At 35.6% G+C, this 19,043-nt stretch overlaps 2 protein-coding genes across 3 annotated transcripts; both read left to right on the top strand.

Moving 5' to 3' along the window:
- Window positions 1–250: 250 nt before the first annotated feature.
- LOC137399547 (rhomboid-related protein 2-like) lies at window positions 251–12,123 on the top strand. 2 transcript variants are annotated; one of them, XM_068085711.1, is made up of 10 exons: window positions 251–446; window positions 2,886–2,909; window positions 3,575–3,727; window positions 4,436–4,603; window positions 6,317–6,471; window positions 8,946–9,159; window positions 9,342–9,435; window positions 9,859–9,957; window positions 11,107–11,348; window positions 11,645–12,123. In XM_068085711.1, the coding sequence occupies exons 1-9, from the start codon at window positions 378–380 to the stop codon at window positions 11,325–11,327; spliced, it is 1,197 nt and encodes a 398-aa protein (XP_067941812.1). In that variant the 5' UTR covers window positions 251–377; the 3' UTR covers window positions 11,328–11,348; window positions 11,645–12,123. The 2 variants fall into 2 exon arrangements, with proteins under 2 accessions (XP_067941812.1, XP_067941811.1); XM_068085710.1 differs by having other exon boundaries at window positions 11,107–12,123.
- Window positions 12,124–14,301: 2,178 nt separating this feature from the next.
- LOC137400355 (eggshell protein 2A-like) lies at window positions 14,302–15,282 on the top strand. Its single transcript, XM_068086683.1, has one exon. The coding sequence runs from the start codon at window positions 14,302–14,304 to the stop codon at window positions 15,280–15,282; it is 981 nt and encodes a 326-aa protein (XP_067942784.1).
- Window positions 15,283–19,043: the final 3,761 nt, after the last annotated feature.

Here is a 19,043-nt window from a genome sequence, read left to right on the forward strand (position 1 = left end):
CGAAAGTATCACGACTTTCTGTAAACGTTTCGCCGTGTAAGCGTTTTCCATATGTAATGTTTCGCCTTAGTGACCGTCAGCCAACGAAGCTGTAATTGTCCACATTTTTTATTAATAACCAACGAACCTTTCATAGAAAGGTCATTTAATTTAGGAGCGGCTTCTGTAAAAACCGTGGGCAGCCTCACTGCCTTCAATCTACATTCCTTAGATACAGTGCTAATTGTTTTACAATTGCTGCATATATAAATGGGAACTTCCATCTGGAGTTTGCTTTTACTTTTTTCAGGGTCTGTCAAATACGTGTTTACAACTGAGGATTATCGTTCTTTGAAAACATTTGGCAGCAGTTTTAAAACATTAATATCGATTTTAAAATGGAAATGACTACTTTAGATAGGAAATCCAGACGACGAAATGCCGACATAAAGAAAATATTAGAAGAGGTAATAGCACGCTTTGATGAAGTATAACAACTGTTAATTATCAATCGTTACTTGTACAATTTTAAAATATGGTGTACAGAACGTATGGTAGCTTGCTTATAACTTGCGTTATGGTTATATAGGTTCACATTTACTATATGGCACATTTTTGTATGTAGGTGATTAGAGTTAGGCTAAAAGCCAACGAGTTGACAATTTTTTTTAAAGTTGTATACAATACTACTTTTGTTAGTTAAAGAATGACGAGTATTTATAAAGAGTTCATTAATTGTGTGGTTATCAATGTTGGGTAATACAATAATAGTCATTTTACTATAGTGAATACATTTACTATCTAACATTAAACTGTTCTAAATGAGCAAAGTGCTGACTGTTTTGTATTATGCTTAGTTAAGCTTATTTGTGTAGTGTTCTCACTTGAGGTGTTAGTAGCGATCTCCTACGGTTGAGTTAGCATAATTTTGTAAAGAGAGTCGATAGCCTTTAGAAGTCCTTCCCCTCCCTTCAGTGGTCGTTCTTCAATCCTCCCGTGCTTCTGGCCCTCCCATCTCATGACTTCAAGTCCTAAACACTTAGTCTAAATACTCAGCATAGTTAGAGTTAGCATAGGCAAGGCATTTCTGAACATATAAACAACATTACAACAGTTTTCTTTTGTTTATAAGAGCGATCTGTTTAGCAGAGGTACACTCTTCGAGGGACAACAGTTCTTATATCCCTAGTGCCAGGGTGTCACTCGTTTAGCACCATGAACTCTTCCTAGCTGTTTTGCAGTTATGATGTGGCAGAAGAAACTTGTTGCTGGAGCATTTTGAGTAGAGGTCTTAGGTATCTTCCGAGTAGGAGTTTTGGGTACCTCCAAGATTTTTCTCATTCCCTCCACGCATTCATCTTCTATGGCTTTTTCTCTCCCAGCCAATTGTTCCTTAAGCTTTTCCAGCTTACGCTTCTTTTTAAGCAAGAGCTGCCCAACCTTCTGAGAAGATTCCTTTGAACCTTCAACGGTAACTACGATCTTCTAGTTAGGATCTTCTTGTCTTTCTCTCTCCTGCTCTTGGTCTTTTTGTTCTTTACAAAGATCTTGAAGTCTTCTCCGAAAACTTTCAGCATGGAAATCTGGAGGTGTCTACTTCATCCTCCTGACGATGAACTATTCTTAAGACTTCCTGTCATGTGGGATGACTTCCATCTGATAGCCTAGCAGATTCTACTCTTTATTTCATATTGTGGTCTCAATGAAAAATACGAGAAATAATATTAGGTGTTTAACTCTATTCAATTGAGTAATCATTTTATTAATTACATGATATTTTAACCTACACTCTTTGTTCTGGTTCGTTTCACCAGATTTTTAACACCCGTTCTTTAGTCAAAACTTATCTTCTGACAGGTTTTAAGATGTTGATCCTGAAATTCAAAGGATTTTTTTCACATGTTCACAGCTTAATAGTAAGGTACACTTTTAAATATTGCACAACAATGAATACCCTACCCTTGCTTCTGTAAACAAAATTTTATATTGAAACTCTGTCTATTGGCTAAGTCAGCTTTTTATTATTTGAACACTCATTTCAAAAGTTATTTCCTGTTTAGCTTAAATTGATAAATTTACTTGTTTAATTGATTGAATGCTAACTTATGAGTCATTCTCTAGGCTTTAAAAAGCACCCTTTTTTAAACACAAACACAGGGCCTTTTAGATTTCTTTAATTAGATATATATATCACCTCTTAACTTACATCTATATATATAAATCTTGGTGTTTGTCTGTCTGTCATTCATGTGTCCAGTTGTAGTGATAAACTTATAGGAAAAAAAAATCCGCTGCACACTGGTATCGAACTCGGAACCTTCAGTTTTGTAGACAGGCGAGCTAACCACTAAGCCTATTTGCGGTACAATGAGTTACTTGTGCCCATACTTATAACATTTGCCAATCTTTACTGGCAATTAATTAAAATACAAACGCTTCAGCCAGCCTGCTTGAACTAATTTACTAAAAGAAAGATTTTACTAGAAAAATAATGTGTACCCAGACTTCCAAAATGCTATAAATATATGAATAATTAGCATGAATTTAATGAAACTTATAGCACACACAGAAATAAACAAACACATTCATTTAAAAGTTAGACGGTAAATAACTGATGATTTTCTGTGCAAAAACTTTTTTTATTACCCATGCAAAGCTAGGGATTCAGCTAGTTTGTCTTTATAGCCTCTTATCATGGCCTCACGTTTCAAGTGGAAGAGTTTTAGCAAGTCTTGCTCTGAATGTTTTCTCACGGTAAAGTAGTTGGATATTTTAAATTGGATATCTTGGATTGGCATGTTAAAGCTTTTCATCTTTTTCAGAAATTTAAATCCAATTTTTCAGAAATAATACCTTACAATACTCATTTTATTGTGAAATCTCAATATTTCTTTTGTCATTTGCAGCGGTTCCAGCCCATATTTGGTGAGGTGAGTCAACCTTTGTTTTTAACAGATATATAAGTTATATATCAAGTTGAATTGTATCAATATGTAAGTTGAACATAGAATGGCACAAATATGCTTAACTAAATAAGAATGACATTTGTAGTCTTACACATTGTTTTATGCTCTAACTAGGTATTCCGTGCGTGCTGTACACTCATTCTTATTCTGTGATATGATATTTAAGTTGTTACTTACTCTAGGTTAAATGGGGTCGATAAACTATAGTTTTGGTAAGGTGAATCCAGCTACATGTATGTGCATTGGTCAGCAGTTGAAATCTACGGGTTGGGTTGCTTTGACAATAATCTGACATAAGTTCCATTTTTGACATCAGTTGAAAATTGAACCCTGTCAGTTTACAAGCAAACCAACCAGTGGCCAAATTCCTATAATTATGCTTTACCAGTAATATGTTCACTCAAGCTGTATATGCTGCTTGCACCATAACACACTTCTATTCTAACCTCTGCCTTAGCACCTAGCCATTCAGTGCAGCTGAAATAATAATCTTAAATTAATACTTTTAAAATTTAATAGTTCTTAATTTTTTTCAATTTTGAATTGATAACTTTAAATTTTTGACAAGATTTATTTTTTCGATGTGTAAAATTCTGTACTCTAACGATGCTGTCAATGCATGCTCGTAGAATCGAAAGGAAGGTATTCCTTTGAAGAGCCTGATTGACTTTATCACAGACTCTGATATCAGCAGCATGCCAACTACCAAACTCTCTCTTCTGCTCAACATGTATGATGATAACAATGATGGGCTCATCAGCTTCAAGGAATTTACTAACCTGGTAAAACAGTGGTTGTTTGACAATGTAGAGATATCAAATTGTGACTTACTTAGACGTATATATTACAGTTAAACCTAGAGACGAATCATTCAAAACATGATGTCATAGGCTGGTAAGAGAAACAATCCTAATTGAATTGAGCAATTCATTTGATTCAGAAGTGATTTGTTAAGCAACTCTTATAAACGCATCCGGTATGCGAAGTACAATGGAAATGTTCTGTTGCAAGTTCATCTTCAGCTAATTTCATACTTCATGTCACAGATTCAACTAGTAAAGTACTGCTAGCTGGGATAGAATACTGTTAGTATCTCTTGGTAGACTGCTTTAACTTGAGTTGTAACATATGGCTAACATGAAACGATCATTAATTTTTTTTGGCATTTTCTGAAAATTTAAAAGCTTGGTATACATACGACTTCAGAGAGAGAAAGTATTGCTACTTGATAATCTCTGCTATGCTATTAGATTGGTGAACCTAGAATAATCCTGGAGGTACCAAATGACTTGGACTTTGGCCTATGTTTAATAATATCTCAAGTATTACTTGAAAGGATTGTTAGTTTAATAAAATAAGAACCATAGCCAGGTATATTTATCTTAGCTAAAGATGCACTGGTCATTACAATAATCTCTTTACAATTTCACAGGTCTATCACACTTTGATTTCAGAAATGCCATTATAGCTTTACTATCGTTTTTTTCCAGATGCTTGCAGAGCATGAAAGGTTTAATCTCGAAAACTTCTCTCATTTTGAGCGATTCTTACTCGAGTTTACAGCGACAGCGCTGCCACACAGCAAGCAGAAAGAGTATATAACGCATTACTCATGCAAGCCTCCGCCCTTACTGCTCATCATCATCAGCCTTATCGAGGTAGTTGACATTACCATCATAGCTCAGAAATAGAGATTTGGCAGCAGATGAATTGCTGCCGCTCTGATTACATGAGTCAGCAGTGCAAATAATTGTAAATAGCAGCTAAGCATCAGTATAGCAGCACGACTGTGGGTGAAATTCTTATGTACGAACTACTGGTCTGTTATCATTATGATTACATTGCGGTAGTAAACTGCTCAAAGTGCAAGGCTTGTGTGATATCATTATGACAAATATTTGGATGATAGTGTACTGACAATAGCCAGGAACATAGCAGTTAGGTTTGGGTAAGCCGCAAGTACTAGGGTTACTTTTGTATGGTAACAATGGTGAGCTACTGTTCATCGTTATTTTTAGTAGAGACCTCTATCTCCTGCTCAGAGATTTTTTTATTTGATAAAAAAATTTACTTCATGCTCAATAGAAAATATTTTTAGTGTAAAAGTTAATGTAGGTAAAATCTTTCTTAATTACCAATTTATTGGCTAAAAATATGTTTAATGCGGTTGTTTTCTTTTCTTTATGTTGGTGCTGTCATTAATCTATGCCCTCTACTTGCTATCTATTTACTTGCTAATAGAATAGTTTACCATAATTCTTCTAACTTCCAATATGTTTCAAGTCAAAGTAATCACCTGCTAAGATCCATGCAAGCCACTAATGCTCATCACAAGCAGTTTTTAAAGCCGCCACCTTCTCGTTACATGAACATTCGTTTAATACTACTTGAGTGCTTGTCATTGCACGACATCATGCATCAAGTTGAACTATGATGCACGTGAATTCTACAAGGTTTGTAAAATCTAGAAGGTTCAATTTTGCTTGTATATGGTAATAATTTTCCCTTTTACCCATAAAGTGGACTAGGAACTTTAGAATAGGCTATGGATCCTATTAGTAGCATCATTGGCAAGAATGAGAGTTTAAGGATATGCGTACCATTACATTGGCTGCCTATTGATCAACATGTGATTTATGGTTATGTATGAACATTGCTAATCAAATTCTTAGACGGTATATTATGGAGACACACCTAATAATTGTAGTTTCAATCATACAAACGTATGCCTTTGGCCAATGGCATTACTATACCATAATGCAAGCCATGCCAATGGTATGGTAATGCAATGCATTACCATACCATTGGCATGGCATGCACACCTACAGCTTGTTCATATCTATCTAATGCATTTATGGAATTTACTACAAAGGTTACAAATCAGTAATATTTGCCCCAGCCTTCCTGCTATTGCTATGCGTGTCCATGTTACCTTCAGAAATAAAAAACTAAAGTATTCATGTTTCTATAGTTACCAGCTACTTGCACAGGGAAGGGTAAGACTCAAGTCTGTGGTTATTCACTTGAAGAGTTGTCTTCTTTCTCTACTATTTTTTTCTAGTGTATCTTCAGTCCTTTCTCGTTGTTTGGCTTCTTTTGTTTCAGACTTTCTGTTGAACTCTTGTGTGCCATAATATCTGTACTGTGTGCCTTTTGGCTTGTTTGAGGCTAGTAAAAATCAGTGGCAGTCATAGTTGTTAGCGAGGGTGTGTTCAATCGGTTTCATTTAGTGAGTGATGCGTATACTAATGGTCAGTGGCATATTGTGACAGGTTGTGGCAAGTGGTGCATAGTGACTTCTTATGGCAAGGAATATATTCAAGTATATTCCTATGACAAGTTGCTCACGGTGGCATACTGTACTATGACAGGTGGGGTGCTTTGTTTACTACGTGGTAGTGCTGAGAAGCAAAGGTTGTCTGGTTGATGCTACAAATGGAATATCAACATGGTCTCCACTCATATACAATCCTGGAAGGAGATATGAAGCATGGCGCTTTCTAACATACGCAGCTCTGCATGTTGGGTGGGTTTGCATTTTAGTTCAGTAGTACTATGTTCAAAAATAGTGTGATTTCTTGCATGAGATGTTGAAATGGCATGGAGTAATGCACTCAATCATTGCATAGCCTTAGGTTTATAATTCAACTTCTAAATAAATTATCAGGCATGAGGCATGGAGTTGGGTGCTTTTCAGTTACAAATCAAAAAGGATCCGATGTCCTGCAGCATTCATTAAAGTTTTCTCTGATGTATCTTCTGATTTGTGTCTTTCATAACAAATATATTGCCAGTACAAGTACTTGTTTATAGGATAAAATTGTATGCGTGTACTTCAATCAAGGGTAGTATGAACTTGGTGGAAAAAGGTGTGCGCTGTCCACATGGCCATTCCTTAGAGCTTAGTTGTTAAGTACTAATGCTTTTTTATAATTACATTCTGGCATTCTCAAGTCCTGTGAGAGATCGCCAGATGTGACAATAAAGCACAGAGAATAAGTATATTCACAGTCTTTGCTCTAATAAGAAATATGGTATGTCTGCAGTCACTCTAAGAGGTTAGAAAGTTAGGAAAAAAGCATCACACGGGAATCGATCTCTGATATGTGGCCTATCAGCCAGGTGCACTACCATCTACCCACACAACCACCTTGCAGCATTGTGGAATAATTATGTACATAGTTATTACACATGCTGATCACTCACTGCTCACAGAATTGACTGTACTAGTAATTATAAAATCCTGGAAGGCAAACGATATCTGCAGGTAGTAACTTGTCAGGTGGCTAGGCCGAATGGAGAGGGTTCAAATCTTCAAAGGTTTCTATTTCCCAACCTTCAACCGCCGTTTTGCATAAATACAGCTCTCATTATAAGTAAAGATTTGCATCTTGGTATCTAGAGCCCAACATTTAGCTAATAAAGCAAAACTTACAGAATATCAAACCAGTATCTTGGAGTAGCTTTATATTACAAAATAATGCATTGTATTTTGCAGTAAAACATTGTTATTTGTATATTGTATATCACTTTATAATATTTTATTTCAAAGCGTTTGTGTTATTTGTGTTTGTTCAGCATGAGTATCTATTAGGTAATACTGTAATATTAACTGTGAACAATTTGACTCTCTAGATAACTACAGTATTCACATTTTACACAATTTATTTTATAGTTTTATTTCAATTACTTATATTTATGTCAACCAACTCATACCACTGATGTATGTCTAAAAAATGTGAGGCTTACCATACCCGTTGTACATGCTGAATGTCGTACTTTTTGAGTGATGTAGTTGCCATGTGTCGTACCTGTGAGTGAGGTACTTGCCATGTGTCGTGCTTGTCAAGTGTCGTGCTTGTCAAGTATGGCACTTGACAAGCACGACACTGGACAAGTACAACACATTGCGAGTATGACACATGGTAAGTACGACACTGGACAAGTACGACGTAGCGAGTACGGCGCATAACGAGTACGTCACATGACAAGTACATCACTCACAAGTACAGCACTTGTCTTGCTGTAAGTATGTGAGATTTACAAAGTTGATTGTCATCTGAAGCCTTAACTTCTATGCTTTAGATTTAAGCATATTCAATTCAAATGTTTAGATGAATTGAAATACTTTATGCTAGCAGAGTATGCTTTATGCTTTATATCGTTTTATACTAGATTTAGAAGCGTTGTGACTAACTGCATGCAGCTGTACACAGTATGTTGAACACAATAAGTATATAGCATGTTCATACGACTCGTCACTTTCTACAACAAGTACTACTTGCTATACTCTGACAGCACAGCCATGTTTTGTGTTACCACTTCTTGATCAAATCACTCTTTTTCAGGGAACAGCTTTCGTGCATCGGGGTTAAAGATGTGATCGCACAAAAATTTTATATAGTTCATCAGAAAGCATCGATATTTTTCTATCACTTGGGAAGTTTTTTTTATGTTTGAGATGATCTACTGCCAATATGTTTCAATATTAAAATTGACAAAACTTGATCGCGATTGAAATGCTCAGAAGAAAAATTCGTGCGAAAGGATGTCACTAATCGCTATCGTTGCTATAGTTGATATTGGCTATTGTGTTCGTGTATTCTGTTGGTCTTCTTGCAACTATAGATGTCAACTATAGATGTCAACTATAGATGTCAACTATAGATGTCAACTATAGATGTCAACTATAGATGGCAACTATAGATGTCAACTATAGATGTCAACTATAGATGTCAACTATAGATGTCATCGCACTTTCGCTTGATCTTAGTGTTTTAACCGAGATCAAGTTTTGTTGATTTTAATCTTGAAACATCCTGACAGTCAGATCACCTCAAACATCAAAAACAATCACAAATGATAAAAAATACGGATACTTTTTGATGAAATCTACCAAAATTTGGTGGTAGTTAATCTTTAAGTACTTGGTTGTTTTTACAACAGTTGAAGGAGTTTGTTTTTGCTAGTCAACTAATTGTTCACCGTGTGCTTTTATAGATACATGCATTTGATTGTGAATCTCGGATTCCAGTTAGTTCTCGGAATACCACTAGAGATGGTGCACGGTTGGTGGAGGATTCTTCTAATTTATGGTGGAGGAGCCATAACTGGTTCCCTCGCACACTCGGTGTTTGACAGCTATTCTTATTTAGCAGGGGCTAGCGGTGGCGCCTACTCTATTGCCGCTGCTCACATTGCCAATGTTGTCATGGTAGGAGTTGTCTTTTCTCTTCTCATCTAGCCATGAGGACATCGCTGTTCATGGCTTACATATTTTCCCCTTACTTGTCTTGTTCATTTGTTTCCTGATTTTTTTTTATTCTCACGTGTTTCACTATCAGCAATGTTATAACACTACGTCATGCTGAATGTTTTAAATTTTGGCGGTTTCAGAACTGGCAGGAAATGCAGATTGACTGGCTAAAAGCGAAGCCATTAAGATTTCTGTTAAGCGCACCAGTGCGGCTTACCTTCATCATTGTCATAGGTGGGTGTGGATCATCGGCTTGGCTCTCACGCAAACACAAGTGTTCATATTTTTGCGTCTAACGTTTTAGATGTAGAAATTAGTGTTCAGTTTATGCTAGCAGGTGGGAGGCGCGAGTACATTATTCTCTTTTGCATGTTTAATATTATTTATTTTTATAATATTTTAGAATTTAAAAGTTTAAGATAAGCAAACAAGATATCATATTGTTCGATCACACTAAAATGTGTCAAGCTCAACCATATAACAAGCAATTGTTTCGATTATCATCTATTTGGTAGGTAAATGTGGTTTCAGTAGCTGGTATATCATTGTGCACAAGAGCTTTCTCAGCAATTGTACCTGCGCTCATTAGTCTAAGAGGCTGTTTCATGTAGCTTATAAAAATGTCTTAATTATTAGCCTCTGTTTACCTGCTTTCAGCTGGCACAGACACGGGCGTGGCCATCTATAACAAGTACTGGATGGCCAGTGAGAGTGAGAATGTTGGCATAGCAGCACACATTGGAGGCATGCTTACAGGTTTGGCTGTCCCTTTCCTTCTCTGCCACAAATTTATATGTTTTATAATTTAATATTTTCTTGTGTGGTTGCATTTAAACGTTGCAACATGAGTAAATCATGGTGTTCTCTATCAGAACCACGTTGTATTAGCATCTTTTGTACTGGCATCATTACAGGCAAGAGTGGCCACAAGTGTTTTCTTTTATTAAATTCCATTTTCTTATAGACATGCCATAGCTAGCATAGATTTATCTAATGAGACAGGTTTGCTATTGTTGGGTGGCATTCTCTATACACTTGGGGCTCATTACACTACAGATTTAAATTGTGACAAAACCAACTAAAGTGAATTGTACCAAAGGATTACACATACGTAATGTTCAAGTTATGAAAAGCTTTTTAGTAGAAGATGCGCTTTGACTTATGAAAATTTTGATCTGTTTATTTTGTATTTTTAGCCTGTTTACCTCTCGTGGACACGACATGCAACGCTTCTCACTTAATCTCACTCACTTTTCACAAAAGTCAGTAAATGACAAGTGTTTTGGTGTCATTCGCCGTATAATTTGGAGTTATCATATATCACATACGGAGTAGGACAATTTTTGTTTTTAGCAATTCAACTTCTGTGTTATATGTCTGATAGCATAGTTTGTGGCACTGTAAATAAATCTTCCTACTTATGTTCTTAAAAGCATTTATTCTGAGAAAAGAGTAAACAATACAACACCCACCTGTTCAGAATGCGGTCCTCCTGTTTCCCCACTGTCTTCAATTACCCCTGTCTTAAAGATCGGCACCAAAAGTAAACACGTCATTTGTAGTTATAGTCATTACTTTTCTGGCCTTTCTTATTTCCATATGTGCTATTTCTTTCTATTATCTATTTATATAATTCTAGCATCTATTTATTACAGGTTTTGACCTTTACGTGTATTCATAATTTATACAAATATTATATCCAAGTTTTGTGGATGCTTGGAACGGATTACAGCATTTATATGGTAAAATGGGTTTCAGCTTACAAAATTCTTTATTTACAAAACGAATTAATTTCGTAAGCAGAGGTTCCACTGTATCAAACCTTTTATCCAACCCATACCTTTTATTATCATCTTTGCCAGGCCGCCCTTTCTTATTGTTGTTACTTTCTTCTGTCTCTTTCAGGCCTCCTCCTCGGTATTCCAGTTCTGAAGAATATTGAAAAGAAGCCATGGGAAACTTACCTCTTCTACATATCCCTTATCATCTACATCGTCCTAGTTACCGCTGCCATTTTTTGGAATGCATTTGCTCCTGCCGGCAAAGGAGGAATGGGATATCCTGCCACTGACTGGACTCCCATTCTTAACTCCACCCTAATTCCTCCTAAATGCGCTGGGCTGTGAGACGCGAGTCAGCGTGATAAGGTGCTGCCGATTATAGAACATCTACTTTACGCATGAGCAATCAGTTCGCTTTGGTATTCCCACAGATTTTACCAAATATTTTCTTATTCTTGTTTCATTCCAATTTTATAATTTTTCATTATTTTTTAAATTGGATCCTGCGTGTATACTTTAGCTAGCATTAGATTCAATGCATAATGGTATCCATATAGTTGCTGACACTGGGACCATGTTGTAAGTTTTGACATTAGTGTCAATATATCACAGCTGCCACAACTTCAGTTTCACAGTTCAGACATTTTTGGATGATATTTTAGCTTCCCTTTTCAATCCCAGTGATGTCCTCTTTCTCAGCTACTACTCAGAGGTTGATGAAAATATTTTCTGCAGACTGTCACTCACTTTTGCTATTAGTAATTAATGTTGATTTTTTTTAAATGTTATACAAACTTTCAGCATTTTCTTTTTATTTTTTATGGTAAGTAGATGATCGACTATATGTTGGGCTTATTATCTGTTGGACTGGTAGATCTGTTCCATAGTATAAGTAAGTACAGGGTTTATTATTCAAACTGCTCTCTATTATTTATCCTACCTTATATAGTTTAAAGCCAGCAACTATGAATTTTGGTTGTTTACATTTTTTATGTTTAGCAAGGTTAATGGTCTCCTGTATTATTTGTCTATGTTGTTTGTAATATAGCTTGGACAAATCACAATTTGTATGAGTTACTGTTTAATTTTATGGTAATCAGTTCATTCTGTCTATCAATAAATCAATCACCCATGCTAAGAATGCAGTGGATACAGCTAAGAATACAGTGGACACTATGTGAGTATGTGGCATCAAACCGTCAAAACATCCTTTTCTTTTGATGAGCTCGACTGAGCCAATTGGCAGCCTAGTTGTGCAGGTTGAAGGCAAAGCTCTATGGATTACATGCACAAAATACCAGTTATAATATACATATATATATATAAAAAAATATAATATACCTAATATATATGTTATATGTATTACATACAACATACATATTATATATAACAACTATATATAATATACATAAATACTATCTTTAATATAAATATAATGGAAATTATATAATATAAATAATATTTAGTATCTTTTGAAAATATATTTGGTATTTATAATATACTTTTTATGATATATTTGATATCTTTTTTATAATAGATATAATAAATTTTTACAACATATATAATACATATATATACATTTTTACAATGCATGTATATAAAACATATAATATATATAACTTATTTTGTATATCGTAGATGAGCTGCTGTTGCACATTATTTTGAAAAGTACATGCGGATATGTAAAACATTTTGAGAATTAATATTTTTATATACCGAAAACGAAACAAGATGCATATGTAAAGTATCAGACAAATACAAGAGAATAAGCTGATTTGACCACAGACTACATAACTGTAACGCAAGCAGGTGTATCCTTGGTTGTACAGAGTTGTCTCAAGGAGTCATCAGTGTATTCTATCTCAGATACCTGAGAATCAGCTTGCCCATTTCTTTCACTATCCATTTGGGTAGGTACTGCAGGTCTTGTAGGGGTTGATATCTCAGTCTAAACGACACAATCAGCTTCATAAACAGGCGAAAAGACTGAGCAACTGCATCCTTTCCATTTTGTTAGTTTTGCTTTCCATTTCACATGTTGTAGACTAATCACGCATACCGTAGGTTGGAATATCATTAGCTATTCCAATATTGAGTTATTTATGTACTGTTATTGATCACTAAAATATTTGTGAAGCAGTTTGATGTTTGATTTTAACTTGATAATGTGCCAGGCTAATGGCAGGCAACTATATTACCTGTCAGTGTTTATAATCTGATTTTAAATAACCGTGCAACAACGGGCATTCCGCTAGTATAAGGATGAAAATGAACATACCTTTCTGGATACTAGCTTACATATGCCTAAAAAAAGTATATTTGCTTGCGTCGCAGTCAAAATTCTTATGAGACAGCATTTTGAAGGATTGACCTCTCTAAATATTTGAGATGCAATAAATAACCGTGATAACGACACTTCATTGCAGCAAACTATGTAGAGAATCGCCTCTCTGTATACCTGTAACAAACTTACCAACCGGAGGCACAAATGCAGCGCACTTAAAAAAAGTATTAAAAAATTTTATGCTGTTAATATTGGTTCTCTTAGAAAATCAGCGTTGAGGTTTGTCAAATAGTTTGAACACCCAAATCGTTGTTTAGCAATTATCACACAAGCTGCTACTTAAGTCCGTTCATTTGTACTTGTTCAAAATATTGTGGCATACATCAAATAACCACTTGTAACAGATTGAATAAAGTTATAAAAGTTAGCCTTTGGCCTCAATCTGTTCCACGCATAAATATATATATATATATTTAGCATCCACTTTGTCTATATATATATATATATAATATATATATACAAGTATATAAATGCGAGTACATAAATATTGATAGTGAAATCTAGCATCAAAAAAATTCGTATTAAACTAGACTTGAACTCTGAACCTCCTGTTCTGCAAAATCATGTACATAGGTAGTTGTTACACCTTCCAATCATTCATGTCTTCATACCTACAAAGCTAGAGTGGAGCTATGAATATTTGGCAGGTGTAACAAGTATGTCATGCTTAGCTGGCGTGACACCATATCAGAAAACAAATGCTTGCCCATATATGAAGAGAAATACTTAAACTCTCATGGCAAACAAGACTATTGTAATCAGAACAGAGCTGCATTAGGCACAGCAGCTGGTACAGTGTGAATTACACAGGAATAAACAAAATGCCTTAATTTAAAAGTTGGAATGGTAAATGTTGTATATATGTTGATTAAAATTGAATATTCTGTGCAAAAAACGTTTTCATTACCCATGCAATGCTGAGCATTTATCTAGTAGAGGCGGTATATATGGTGGTATATATATGGTGGTATATATATGGTGGTATATATATGGTGGTATATATATGGCGGTATATATGTATATGGCGGTATATACGGCGGTGTATACGGCGGTTTGTACGGCGGTGTATACGGCGGTGTATACGGCGGTATATACGGCGGTGTATACGGCGGTGTATACGGCGGTGTATACGGCGGTATATACGGCGGTATATACGGCGGTTTATACGGCGGTGTATACGGCGGTGTATACGGCGGTGTATACGGCGGTATATACGGCGGTATATACGGCGGTATATACGGCGGTATATACGGCGGTATATACGGCGGTATATACGGCGGTATATACGGCGGTATATACGGCGGTATATACGGCGGTATATACGGCGGTATATACGGCGGTTTATACGGCGGTATATACGGAAATATATACGGCGGTGTATACGGCGGTTTGTACGGCGGTGTATACGGCGGTGTATACGGCGGTGTATACGGCGGTGTATACGGCGGTGTATACGGCGGTGTATACGGCGGTGTATACGGCGGTGTATACGGCGGTGTATACGGCGGTGTGTACGGCGGTGTGTACGGCGGTGTGTACGGCGGTGTGTACGGCGGTGTGTGCGGCGGTGTGTACGGCGGTGTGTACGGCGGTGTGTACGGCGGTGTGTACGGCGGTGTGTACGGCGGTGTATACGGCGGTATATACGGCGGTATATACGGCGGTATATACGGCGGTATATACGGCGGTATATACGGCGGTATATACGGCGGTGTATATGGTGGTATATACGGCGGTATATACGGCGGTATATACGGCGGTATATACGGCGGTATATACGGCGGTATATACGGCGGTATATACGGCGGTATATACGGCGGTATATACGGCGGTATAAATGGTGGTATATATGGTGGTATATATGGTGGTTTATATGGTGGTTTATATGGTGGTGTATACGGCGGTATATACGGCGGTATATACGCGGTATATATGGCGGTATATATGGCGGTATAAATGGCGGTATATATGGTGGTATATATGGTGGTATATATGGTGGTATATATGGTGGTTTATATGGTGGTTTATATGGTGGTTTATATGGTGGTATATACGCGGTATATATGGTGGTATATATGGTGGTATATATGGTGGTATATATGGTGGTTTATATGGTGGTTTATATGGTGGTATATATGGTGGTATATATGGTGGTTTATATGGTGGTACATATGGTGGTACATATGGTGGTACATATGGTGGTACATATGGTGGTACATATGGTGGTACATATGGTGGTATATATGGTGGTTTATATGGTGGTATATATGGTGGTATATATGGTGGTACATATGGTGGTATATATGGTGGTATTAATTCCCAAGATAAAAATAACTGTTTCTAAAGTGTTCTACCCAAATAACTTCTAATAAAATGTGCTATAAAACTGGCTAAAATGATAAAATGTATATCAGTAATTTGATAAACCATAAAACTTGCATGTTGTTTAGTAATACACAGGCAATTGAATGGCAAGTATAAAATAGTTGTTGCATACTCTTATATAGCATTTAATAGTTCGCAGTTCAGTCTCATGCTTCTAATATTCTAATCTAATTGATTTAGCGTCACTCAAATTCAAAACAATTAGTTTGGAATCGTGGGATCAAGTTCATCAACATTGATAGGGTTCTGGCAGTAAATAGTGGAATTATTTGGGCTGTTGTCTTTTTGCTTCAACTTAACTTGTAGTTGCCTTTTTATACAAGAATACATAATCAAGACATGTCACCTGCATATAAACGCTACTTGCATATGCATGTCAAATTGCATATGCATGTCAACTTGCATATGCATGTCAACTTGCATATGCATGTCAACTTGCATATGCATGTCAACTTGCATATGTTGACTTGCATATGCATGTCAACTTGCATATGCATGTCAACTTGCATATGCATGTCATCTGCATGTCACCTGCATATACACGTCACTTGCATATACATGTCACTTGCATATACATGTCACCTGCATATAAACGTTACTTGCATATGCATGTCAACTTGCATATGCAAGTCAAAACTTCTTAAACTTTCTAGTTACCATTGCTATTTTGTAGCAAGTTGTTTTCATAGTGATGTTATTATACCAATCCAATGTGCAACTGTTTACACTTTTATGCTACCAAATGAAAAAGAATACATAGTGGTATTTTAATAATTATAATATCAAATTACAAAAAGTTGGAATATAAGGTTTTTAGTAAAATATAGACAACATCTGCTTCAGGCAATAGCTTCTTCAATAACTAATTTAATTTTTCTTGATTTATACAAAGTAGAGAAAAAACTTGTTACACACTTTATCAGTTTCAAGTTTATTTAGGTTCAGAAATATTTAGCTCCTTTGACAAGGATGGGTCAAATTATAATAGCCTATGTATATTATAATATGAAATTTATATAATAATATACAATATATATTATTATATTATTAATTATATATGTATACACACACAAAATCTATATACATGTAATATAATACTGTTAGATTATATATTACTCCAACAAAAAAGATTTGTTTGATCTTTAACTAGGTAGATGTAATCTTAGATCATAACATTTCTACAATTCCAAACATCCAATCATCAACATAACTGTGGTACAAAACTATCCTCTTATAAATGTACAAAACACCTTTTTTCAAAAGCTCGATGAGTACCAAGGCTAGTAAAGGGAAGCTTTGAATTTGTTTTAGGCTGGTTGTTAAACCAGGTCAACAATAACTCCTTCCTTATTAAGTAGTCGATAGAGTTATTTAAACATATAGAAATGAACTGTATCTACACCAGTGAATGCCATTCAAAGCAAATTAGACCCGGAGACTAAAAATAAAAAATAGTCAAGTAAAATTTGGAGTATTGAAAGAAGCTCTATTTGTATATATACTGTATACTGTTTTATAATGTGTATTGACAAGGTGTTGGTATCTGGTAGTTAGCTTTACAATTTACACTGCAGTTTAAATCGATACATAGATTGACATTATGCTCGGATTAAAACTCAAAACTTGATGGGATCACAACATTAGCTTTTGGTTGAAACAATGAGCTTTTCTCAACTTACAGTGCTGAATGTGCTCATGCGTGGAAAGTCTTCCACTTCTGACAGGCTTGATGTTTCAGGGGACAACTGCTGGGGAACATTCTCTACCAGTGCACTCACCATTTTGAGTGTCATCTCTCTTTTCATTTCTTCTCTAACAACACACGTACCGCATGTGTACAGACAAGACTATAGCTGCAAATAGATACTGCACAAATAGTGGGTCCTACAGCTGATATTGATTAATGAGTTCAACCATCTTGTCAAAAACTGTTCAAATAGCATCTTTTGACTCAATACTTCATACTACAACTTTCAAAATGGATAATACCGAGTTGTGTTATGTTAGTGTATCTGGCTGTGACTATAAGCTAAAGTTTTTTCCTTTGTACCATTGGACATCAGTTGAACTATTTACCAAATTTAACTTTGAAATAAAAATTTCAACTTTAAATTTGAAATTTTATATTAAGTTTGCCAAATTTTGATTCAGTAAATTGTTGTTGTTTAGTACAAGCTCTATAGTACGCAAACAGGTTACGGTTGGTCTTAATCTAATCTTAACTGGATTTTACAGACAAGTAGGCCTATTTAAAATCTAGCTTCAAATCTTAGTGTCGGTTTGACCAAATGCATAGTAGAGTACATACAAGCGAATGCATGAATAGATTGATTAATTTTTAATGTGAATTGTAGTTGGGGCACCGAGTTTGAAAGTTATTCATTTTAAACTTGATGGATTTATAAGCATAATTGAAATTTTTTGAGTTCATCTACTTTTTTACAAAGGTAAAATACAATAACTTAATAACCTTTTGTGGCATCACTGCTTACACTAGAGTAGCGACACTTGGTGCTCATTTAAATGAATTATTGCTTTTACACGGAAATTTCCTGACCTTTCTTTAAACCGTCTGGTCCTTGTTTCCTTTTTGTACCTCAAAAGGAGATAAGTAAGAGCAGCTATCAGGATGGCTAATAGTAAGCATATCACCAATGGAATGACAACTACAAACAAAGCAGTAATGAGGCAGTGCGAAGTGACAAGAGTTCTAAAAAAGAATTTCAAGACTATAAAACCAGCGTTAAGGTAAAGGCCCTTTGGACAATGCAGGGCAGGACGCAATTAGCCTATGCTGCACTCGAAGTTAAAAGCAAGGTTTACTCTATTTGTCAAAATTAAAGGTCAATATTATACAATCAATTACAAAAAGCTGTATGTATAGAAATTAGCCCCACATTTCTAATCCACAGTATACCAGGTATGAAGCTCTCATTTACATGCACTAATCTTTTACTGCCCTTCTTTCCTTAAAAAGTATCTATATCTGTTCAACACTGTCAGTCTGAAATAATTTTAACAAAATTTCATTTATTTTTAATATTTCATTATAAATATGCCTGTGCAGATGATCACACCACACTGCATATCATGCGCTATGAACATTATAATAGCATTATTACGTCAGCGCTAGTAACTGTACTGAGAAGTGTTCAAGAGAAAATGGAGACGCTTCCGTTAAAAGGTCATATAAACACGCTGTCAGCAGTAAAAGAACTCAAACGTGGAATTAATTGATGGCTCAGACTAAAAGGTTAAAATGAAGTCTTTGGAAAATCCTTTTTAATATAGTATGCTTACCGCAAAGTAGCACTTGGCACTCACAAAGATGG

This window comes from Watersipora subatra, chromosome 7, assembly GCF_963576615.1.
Source record: "Watersipora subatra chromosome 7, tzWatSuba1.1, whole genome shotgun sequence".
Lineage (NCBI taxonomy): Eukaryota > Metazoa > Bryozoa > Gymnolaemata > Cheilostomatida > Watersiporidae > Watersipora > Watersipora subatra.